At 52.1% G+C, this 10,274-nt stretch overlaps 1 protein-coding gene across 2 annotated transcripts in view; it reads left to right on the top strand.

Moving 5' to 3' along the window:
* The window catches only part of Sorcs2 (sortilin related VPS10 domain containing receptor 2), a 383,758-nt gene that overhangs the window by 236,168 nt on the left and 137,316 nt on the right, over positions 1–10,274 (top strand). For both annotated transcript variants that reach the window (XM_005365937.3, XM_026788658.1), the window contains exon 3: positions 2,115–2,214. In XM_005365937.3, the coding sequence (XP_005365994.1) occupies positions 2,115–2,214 (100 nt within the window). The remainder of the gene's footprint in view (positions 1–2,114; positions 2,215–10,274) is intronic.

Here is a 10,274-nt window from a genome sequence, read left to right as displayed (position 1 = left end):
CCTGGAGTTCTCAGCTTCAGGCAGCTTCTGTAGTTAGGAGGATAGAAAAGAAGCTGGACTGGTTGGACCGGGGCTGAGGCAATGGGTAGCAGCAGGGAAAGGGTGGGCTGTGAGGGGCTGGGGGGACAGGCTCAGGTCTCGGAAAGGGCAGCCAGGGAAGATGCAGCTGCATTAGGCTGCCGGCTCTTAGCTTATAAACAACCGTTGTTTCTACAGGGCTCTGGGCCGTTGTGGATCGATTTCTGCTAATGGGGCCTCTCACTTCCCCTCACCAATGAAAATCAATTCTCTGCGGTTTGGAGAGCAAATGTGCCTGATTAGACAGCAGGCGCTCAGTGGCATCTTTGTTCTCTTGGCCCAGTTCTTCTAGGGAGGCAAGAAGAAGCCAGACCCCAGATGGCCCCCAGGGACCATACCCTGATGGGCAATCCTGAAAGTCAGAGGATGGGGACTGGGCTGCCTCTCCTGTTGGCCTAGGGGACCTTGTGACCCTGAGGTTTATAAAGGATGTTGGGGACCTGTGGTCACCAAGCCAGTGATAGGGGCGGGGGTGGGGGAGGAGCGAGCTCTACAGGAACAGTGAGCTCAGACTGGTGGGGGATTGAACGCTTCCAGCGGGTGGAGTATTTATACTAAAGGGGCTCAGGATCTTACTTGAGCCCCTGAGCAAGAAGCCCTGGCCTCCTCCGGCCTCCCTGCAGTCCAAGAGGAGGGCAGATGCTACTGAGGTCACACAGCAAGTACAGGAGGCAGGCAGCACCACAGCCAGGAGTCAAGGCATCGCGTGATGCTGAGATCTTAGGCAGAAGCATTGACCAAAGCCAGAGCCCCTGCCCAGCCTAACTCCCCCAGTGCACTCGGCACGGTCTGCAATTCCCACATATTTTAGGTGAATCTTTATTATTTTGAATCTGTGTGTAGGTGTGTATCTGTGTGTGGGTATGTTCTCATGCTTGCAGATGCCCCAGGAAGACAGAAGCCTCGGATCCCCCAGAGTTAGAGTTAAATACGGGCGCTGTGAACTGAACGCAGATCCTCTGAAAGAGCAGCAAGTGCTCTTAGCTGCTGAGCTGTCTCTCCAGCCCCAGTTCCCACATGTTTTAATGAGTTGTCATAGGAAGCCACTGTAACTTACACTTCAGTGCAGAGGTGGTTCTATGGTCTGATGTATCCACAAATAACAGCGCAAGCCTTAGCATCTCTCCCTCCTGATTTCAGTGGCCTTGGGGCTTCAGTGCTCAGGGAGCTTTGGGGACTTTCCGCCAGCTTCCCCTCACTCTGAGACGGAGGAATGGGGACAGGAGGAACTTAATAGAGGTGGTGTGGATTAGCTCACTGGGACAGCTCCTGGTGGCACAAATCCTGGGATCTGATTCCCAGCAGGTACCAAGCTTGTCCCTGCTGTCCTGTGCTCAAGACAGGGGTCAGCCTGAGCCTGTTTGCTCCTGGTGGAGCTGAGCATTCAGAGAAGGCAGTGGAGGAGCAGATGAAAACATTGGGGTCTCAGCTCAGTCAGTGACTGTGCTGAACGGGCTGTGACCTGGCGTCAGATGGGCCAGTGTTTGAACCCCAAGTCTGCTGCTTATCAGCTGAGTGGTCCCTCATGCAGGACACTGTCCCCTTGATGCCTACCACTCATCTTTGAATTGAGCAAAATGGAATAGATCTTCATGGTTTTGTGGAGCATCGTAGAGATGGAAGGATCAAAAAGTTCTGACTTCTGTGTTGGGTGGCAGTGGTGCACGCCTTTAATCCCAGCACTCAGGAGGCAGAGGCAGGCGAAACTTTAAGTTCAAGGCTAACCTGGCCTACAAAGTGAGTTCTAGGACAGCCAGGGCTACATATAGAAACCCTGTATCTATCCCTCCACCCCCGCCATAAAATAAAGTTCTGACTTCTGGTTCTCACTCCAGACCTGGGCTGTAGACCTGAGCTAACCTGCTGTCTGCAGGAGAGCAGGCTCCTCACTTGCACGTGGGGTGGGGACATGATTCCCCTGGGAGGATGGAGAGGACAGCACTGGGTGTCTCAGCTCTGCCGGTGCTGGCACACCATGGTGCTAGAAAGCCTTCCCCAGGGGACACGTGTTGACAATTGTCTTTCTGTTCCCATAGGTCCTCAGATTTTGGGACAACTTACACCAAGCTTACTCTCCAGCCTGGTGTCACTACTGTCATTGACAACTTCTATATTTGCCCAGCCAACAAGAGAAAGGTACGTACATACCATCACCGGGTGGCCAACCCTTGGCATCTGGCTCTCCATGACTGCCTGTTCCGCTGGTCTGATTCTGTTTTGGGATTGTGGTCTAACGTGAGGCACTTCTCCTTCAACTCTCGTTCCTTTGGTTCATTTTGATGAGTGTATTTGAAGCCATCAGCTGGGCCTTTGGAGGAAAACCTGCCTTCTTATCTAGGGCATATTCATCTTCTCTTGTCCTGGAGGCAACCTCCAGCAAGTGGGCAGAGAGGAGAACCAGCGAGCTGGCTGCTGAATCAGATCCATTTGGCTCAGAGTCCTGGCAGCAGCTCTGAGGCCCTTCTCAAGGATGGCATCTCTCCGGGGTTGGTTTGGTTCCATCTCAGAGCATTGCTTGCTGTCTCTTGGTCTTAGTTTCTAGTTCCTTCTTCCTGTTTAGATGTAGAAGATGGAAGAACATGGGCAACCCCTCCTGCATGTGTTCGGCTATATCTTGGCCCACCTGGAGACCCTAGTATGAAGTCAGAATGCTGGACTCAATCTAGAGAAACAGTCTGAGGTCATAGGAGGGGACTCAGGCAAAGCAGAGTTCAGATGCTAATTCACTTCTCTGTGCTTTAGTGTCCCTGTAGAGAAATGGGTGTAGCCCGCATCTCACACAGAGACTCGAGTGAGTCCTCCATAGTGTTCCCCACAAGATCGGTATCTGGGTCCCAGAGGTACTTGATTGGTGGTAAAAGAAAAATCCCAACAGTTTGCTACTGGACACAGGCCGAGCTGCTCCCAACTTGAAGGCCTAAGACGAGAGGGGAAGGAAATGGAGTTTATTGAAGGCCTTTCCTTGAGAAATCCTCAAGGAAATCCTCAGATTTCCATGTTGGGAGAATCACACGTACAAGTCAACTTTTATAGGGCGGAGGAGAGATGCATGGGCAACGGGCATGAAGACCACATGCTGGGTGGTACCTTCACCCATCCCATGGCTGTCATGCTGTCTCCACTACCAGTGCCCCCACCCCACATTCTGACCAGACTTTGCCATCAACCCTGGCCTCCTACAGTGCTTGTGTTCTTTGTGTTAGCGGATATGCAGATTAAGGCGTAAGGAGGTCATATTCCTGCAGGCCACCAGATGTTTCAGGTTCTAAAATCTAAAGAAATGGCATTTAGAAAGTAACCTACTAGTCACGTAGCCATAACTTTCTATTTGTTTGATGCTGGACAAAAGGAGGGAAAACACCAATTTTGCCAAGAGCCAACCCCAGAGGTGCATCCCTGGTAGAGCCCGGGGCCAGTGTTTGAGCATCCCACAGAGGGCGTGGAAACACAGATGGTGCTGCTGCAGGAGTGTACTCTGGTGGTTGTAGTTCTGGCAAGGATTCCGGGACTCAGACAGTGGAGCCTGTCCTGAGCACCGCCCACTGTAGGTTGGGTATGTGGGAGGACCGGAGCCTGCAGAGTGCTGCAGTGGAGCTGCAGAGGAACTCAGCTGTTTGCTTTTTGTAAGATTTAGGTTTAATTTTTGATTCTGTGTACAAGCTTTTGCCTGCTTGTATATACATGTGCCATGTGTGTATACCTGGTACCCATGAAGGTGACATCAGATCCCTTGGGACTGTAGTTACGGGTGATGAGGAGCCACCACGTGAGTGCTTGGAACTGGACTCAGGTCTTCTGCAGGAGGAGCTCCTGACTCTAGCCCCTGCCACTGCTTTTGAATGGGGTGCCATCTTCCCTGCTAGAGCAGGTCGTCTGGCTTTGGATCTTCCTCTCCTTGACTTCTCTCCTGTGAAAGCTTCCTCCTGGACAGGATGGGAATAGATTTGGGAAGGCTACTGCAGAAGACCAGGGGACCCTTGCCTTGGGGCTTTGGCAGATAAGGAGGAGGAGGGTGGGTTGGTTTTAGCTTTCCCTGCCTCTTCTACGACCCCTCCCTCATGACTCATATGGGCATTCTCACTCCATCCCCAGCTGTCCAAACAGTGAGGCATTGCTATCGCAGTTCCCAGGGTAGAGATCTGGAAGGGAAGGTCAGAGTCACCTCACCACACACCTCCTAGTAGGAGACCTGCTTCTGAAACAGCTTCTCGCGTCTAAGCTAAGGGGACAGGATGTTGTCCACACTCAGGGCAGCTGTGGGGACCTCTACCAGTCAGGAACCCCAAGTGCATGGAAGGATCAGGAAAGACCCTTTGTCTCCCTGTCTGCTGCGTGTCCTTCCTGCTGTAGTGGTGATGGTTTGTGTGACAGAAGTGACCTTTAAAAGTAGATGCTAAAGGTCAGACTCAGTGAACAGCGCCATGTTCCCATTGCTAGAGCAATTCTCAAGTCATATGGGTTCAGCCAGAGTTGGTGACAGGGTGGTAAGGAGTTTACAGAGCAGCCTGCAGGCTGTGTCCGTATATGAAAGGAAGATGGCAGGAGCAGCCAAGACAGTAAAAACCAAAGGAGCCTCGGAAGCCGTGAGGTCAGGCCTAAGGTTCCTTCTTGGACTGGGACCCCAACCTTGACTCCTCCAAGCCTCAGTGAGGGTGCATACAACAGAAAGCCGCAATGTATAGACTATGGACTCAGTAGAGAGTTCTGGAAAGGGCCTTCTGTGCAGTCTGGTTTGCATTCAGAATTCTTGGCTTCTGCAGCCACTGAGATGGGGCAGTGAGAGATTTGTAGTTTCAAAAGGACACAACAATCAGCCCTGCTAGGAATGTGTGGTTTGAACACTCCCTGCATCCATGCTGACTTGGCCTAGCACAGCCCAATTCAGTTCCATGTTGCCAGGGGGCAAGAAAATGGCAAGTCTTTGCTTTATTCCAGGGTTAGTCAGTCTGCTGGCTGTTGGCTTGTGCTATCTGGTGTATCCTGGTTCCACTCTGGACCCCATTTTTTCCATGTGTATGTGAAGACTGCAAACTGAAGGCTGTACAAAGCCCCGTGAGTTCCGTTCTCCTGGCCTCTGTTGGCCTCTAAGAAACCCATGCATGGGCAGAGCATCTTCCACTGGGGAAGCAACTTGGCTCTGTCCACACCTCAGCTATCTAAGACCTCTACAGGAGGCAGCTGGGTCTCCATGCTCCTCCTTGTAGGCTCCGGCAGTCCACGCATAGATCAGGCAAAAATCTGACTGGACACAGAGCTGAACCCTGGTTCTGGGGATGGAAATGCTTTGCCCAGGCCAGATACAGGCAGAGGACCTTATGTGACCCAATCCTTTGCTGGATCTAAGAAGCTTCGTGGATAGCTAGAACCTTCTAGAACCTTTGAGAGCCCAATGGGGCCTGAGAAAGCCTGGAGCCCATGCAGCATGTTTGTGAGAAGATTAAGAAAAGACACCAAAGTGGATGTCCCATCTGCCTCTGCCCCTGCCCCCACATTGACTGTGATGTGGGGGTGGTAAGGCCCTCTCTTGCAGGGCCCCTGTGCGAGGCACTCCCTATTGTAGGGTGATGGATAGCTCTGCTGCAAAGTGGGAATCTGATTAGGAAGCCATTTCGTAGCAATTACAGATGGAGCGGTTCTTTTTTGGCTTCTTGGGAGACCACTTTGTGAGCTGTCTTCAAAACGAGCTCTCTTTGATTTTTTTGTCTTGCCTGCAGCATAATCAGAGTGTGGCCCCAGGCATGACTTTCTGCCACCTCAGACATAACTCTGGCCTGTGACTCTCCCTTCCGAGCTGCCATGGTTCTCACACGGGCTTTATGTGGCAAACGCATCTCCGAATGGTCCCCAAGAGTGTTGGAGCATGGAGAGCTGTGAAGGTCTGGTCCTGAGGAGATGCCTACTGAGAAAGGCTTTTAAGTGTCATGTTTTGCATTAAAAATTCATGGGGACTGTCATCGTGTACAAGGTATCTATGTTGGATTAGATGCTGAAATCTCACACATACCTTGTCACCAAGAAAACCCTTGAGGAATGGATGGCCTGAGAGAATGCTGATTCCCAGGTCCCCTGTCCACTCCACTGAGGCCCTCCCTGTGACTTGTGGCCAGAGTATGTCAGCCTTTCTTCACTCATCCCCTTCCCTCGCTACCCCCCAACCCACTGCGAGGCTCATGAGAAGCCACCTGCCAGCCTTACAAGGTGGGGAACAAGTGGCTCAAACCACAACCCTGCATCTGAGAAGCTGGCTTCTTTGCCAAGAGCCAGTACCTGCATTTTGCAGGCAAGCCAGTGGTGACAGGGAAGGCAAGGTCCCCTGGGACTCAGTTGCCAGACAGGCTGCTGTGTGCAACCTTGCATGCATGTGTCCTGGCAGACCCTCTGGGCGAGGGTTCCTGCAGTCTTATGTTTTACAAGGGAGAGGGAGAGGCCCAGGTGGGTGAACAGACTTCCATGAGTTCTCACAAGTGGGTCAAGAGTGCCTCAGCCCCAGGTGCCCCTCAGGCTTCATCCCCATAGGAGCCCAAACAGCGGGAGGAGAGCCGCTCAGAGACCCAGAACCAGAGCTACATATTAGCCACTGACAGCAGCTTGGATCCCAGGTCTGTGGGTCTCCTGGGATGACGTCACAAGGGGTCTTCCAGCTCTATTGATCGTCAGCTATGCCCCTGCCCTCAGCCCCTGCCTGTGGATTCCTCTGGACCCTTTTGAACTGTGTGATGTTTTTGTGTGGGTCTGCCTGCTGCCTTTGCTGGTTTTTCCCACACTGCTAGCTTCTTTGCCAGTCTGTCTTTCCTCTCTCCCCATCTTCCCCTAAGCTATTGTGAGTCCACAGTGCTGAGCCCAGCTCTGCCTTGTTCCTGCTCCATCACAGCAGAAGCCTCGTCTCTGCCCAGCTCACGGAGGCCCTCGTGGTAATCCAGGTTCTCCTCTCCTCTCTTCTCTGGTATGGGCCAGAGCAGTGTGTAATCTAAGATCTGCTCCGGCTCCATGGCTATGGCAGCCCAGGCTTAGTTCTGTGCTTGGAGAATACCAAGGACAGCCCAACCCCTCCAGCCACTCCAATCCAGTCAGAACACAGCAACCTGGTGGCTCTCTCTGACACTGTGGAGGGTTTGAGGATCCCAGATCCGATCTCAGTCCAGACTTAACTCAGATTGTCCAGCAGTAGGTGGGTCCTTTTTCCTTCCCAGCTGTGCTGTCTGCTGCTTTGACGTCGGTCTTTCTGAGGGTCCTACTTTCTGTCTTGGGCCTAACATCTAATTAAGAATGTAGCCCAAGGCAAGAAGGCTGGAAGGATGGGAGGACAGGCTTTTTGAGGGCTTGGATCCCAGGCTCTGTGCTTCCTAGTCCTCAGCTTCTGCTTACAGGCTACCACATGTGGATCACGATATTATCTCATCTCTAGTGACCCATCCTCCAGGGATGCTTTAAGGTTCTGAATCTGCATGTATAACTCAGAAGGGGTCAAGTCCCTACTGTGCATCCTGTCTCACCATGGCTGACATGGGGCTGAAACTTTAGCCATCCTCTGTGTCACCAGCAGAACAACTGACTCCCTGTGGACCTGGGATGATGTGGATCTGAGATGCACATTTAACTTCATGTGCATGTTTAGACTTGGCTTTGGAAATCCTGGTACATGATATCTGTGTCTTTTCATGACATAGATGATGGCCCTGCTGCGGCATACTTACATATGGTTTGGCAGCCAAAACTCATACTCAATATGTCTCAACATGTACCAGGAGCATGAACAGCTCGCTCTCTCTCTCTCTCTCTCTCTCTCTCTCTCTCTCTCTCTCTCTCTCTGTGTGTGTGTGTGTGTGTGTGTGTGTGTGTGTGTGTGTGTGCATGTACATCCATGTGCATGTTGGGGGGGGGGTCTCAAGCAGCCCTCAATTTTTGTGCTTCCTAATGAGCACTGGGAAATTTTCCTGCGAAAATGTCTGTGCGGGTCTCAGGGAGCACTGAGAGACCTCAGTGTTGCTGCACATCTACAAATCAAGGTTGTTCTCCATGATGCACTCCATCAAGATATCATGAAGAGCAGATCCCTGCCTCCTGGGCTCCCTGGCCAGCACATATGGGCACCTCCCTATCACCTTCCTGCTCCTATCCCTGACGGAGTCACCACCATCTTCTGGGCTTGTCTGTGCTCTCATCTGCAGCATTCCTTCCCTGGTCCACAGCTGGATCAGGGACCAGAGGCCACATCTGTATCCTGGACTGGAGGAGTGGCAGGGTGGCAGGGTGACAGGGGTAAAGGAACAGGAAGGGATAGCTTCTCAGTGAGGCATCCTGGCATGGTGCCTGGGTGTGGACACATGATGTATTGACAGAATCCACAGTGACTCTGCACAAGAGAAAAGGGTAGCCAGGCAACGTGAGAGCAGACATGTCCTCTTTGATCCCAGTGTTATAAACTGAGTGTCCAGAGACACCAGCAGTGTGGCAGGGTCCTTGGATGCCATACTTGGAGCCATGTGCCTATGGTGATTTGTCAGCCCTTGCCTGCCCTTGCAGAAGATGCCCCTACCCCTCCATACTGAAGGTGAGGAATTGCCTTGGCAGAGATGCAGCCTGGGAGCTGCTGTCAGGCCTTGAGATAGAAGTGAGAAAAGAAACACAACAAAAAAGGTATAAAAGTCCTTCATAGGGATGACTTATGATCAGAGTAAGGCTGTGGGGAGGATGTCATGGACACCATAGTGGGACAGGCCCAGAGAAGAGCCTTCAGAGAAACCCCCAAACAAGGGGATACCTGACTTTTCTGAGTTTGGGGGAAGCTGGTGGAAAGTTTTGCACTGTTGTGATTTAGCTGGGGCCAAGCCTGTGTGACAGAAGAGCACAGAGGTGCCAGGTACTGGGAAGGCCCATTCATTACTAACTGTAAAAACTACAACACTGCATAGCTTCTCAATTTTCTGTTAGAGAGATGGGGGGAGGGAAGGAGGGTTTCTTAGAGCCACTGGCATCTTAAAGAGGCAGTTTCACGGTCTCTCGGCTTGGTCATGGCAGCCCCTGATGCTGACAAAGCCAGGCAGCTTGCTCCTCAGAACCATGGTCAGTACTGCTGGTTCTCAGATCTGCAGCCAGAGACTGGGGCTCATAAAGCTTAGTGGGCTGATGAAGATTTGCCATCCCCCCATTCTTGCGTGTGGTCAATACCCTTCTTCTACCCCACCCTTCTGACAGCCTAGGGTGGATGTAAGCAGGCACTGCTGGGTCACGAGACCTAATCTAGCATCCCTCCTCACCCCGTGGGTCAGGACTGTCGTAAGCATGGGGAGACATGCTGGGAATGTGGCCATCAAGGACACAGAGAATCGAGATTCCAGGACCTTACCTTGTACAGTCAGAGTTTGAGGGTCTTGGAGGTCAGACTGGAGAACAGATAATAAATACCACAGACTCAGGAAGCTTCTGCTTGAGGGAAGGAAGGGATCTTGCAATTGATGTGGTTTTTATGGAAGTCCTTTGATTGGAGTATAGGACTGGAGGGGCCGCAAGAATCAGGAAGAGGCAACTATTTAGCCAACTACCCATTCATCCATCTTTCCATCTGTCCATCCACTCGCTCAGCCAGTGCTCATCCCATTACCAATGGTGCTGCCCTGTGAGTCTGACCTTGGTGAACAGGAACATGACTAAGAGGGCCCTGGCTCAGGGATGTCCTGTCAAAGAGGGGATGCCAGTCCCTGAAATGAGATGCCTTTGAGGAGGTAACTTGAAGGCCCCAGAATGGAACTTGGAGAGTCCACCACCCAGAGTGTCTGGGAAATGCGGGAAAGAACTGTGTGTGCTCACTTCTGGGCCCGTTTTCTGGGTGAGCTCCCTGTGGGTACCAGCCTGGGATAAGCCTCTTCAGATCTTTCCCCATTTGATCCTGAGCTCTGTCAAGCCTTAAACATCAAAGAGGAGGAGGTGGCCCCAGTGTGACTCCCCTGCTATAGGGAACAGGACGAGCATGGATCTGAACACTCCAGCCCTCTGAACAAAACTGGGACCCCTGGGTCATCCCTGTTGGCCTCTGGCCTCTCTGGACTTGTTTCATGAGAAGGTTCAAGCTTGCAGAGCCTTTTTCTTCCAGAATGGTGGAGGGCCAGTGAGAGAAGCCAGAGCACAGGACCCTGGTGAGAGTTCTATCAATCTTCCCTGCCAAATGACAAGGCCTAGTATACACACCACCACCACCA

The sequence above is a fragment of the Microtus ochrogaster genome, unplaced genomic scaffold, assembly GCF_000317375.1.
Source record: "Microtus ochrogaster isolate Prairie Vole_2 unplaced genomic scaffold, MicOch1.0 UNK5, whole genome shotgun sequence".
In the NCBI taxonomy this organism is placed as follows: Eukaryota; Metazoa; Chordata; class Mammalia; order Rodentia; family Cricetidae; genus Microtus; species Microtus ochrogaster.
Note: the sequence above shows the minus strand (reverse complement) of the source record. Positions and strands in the feature narration are given on the sequence as shown.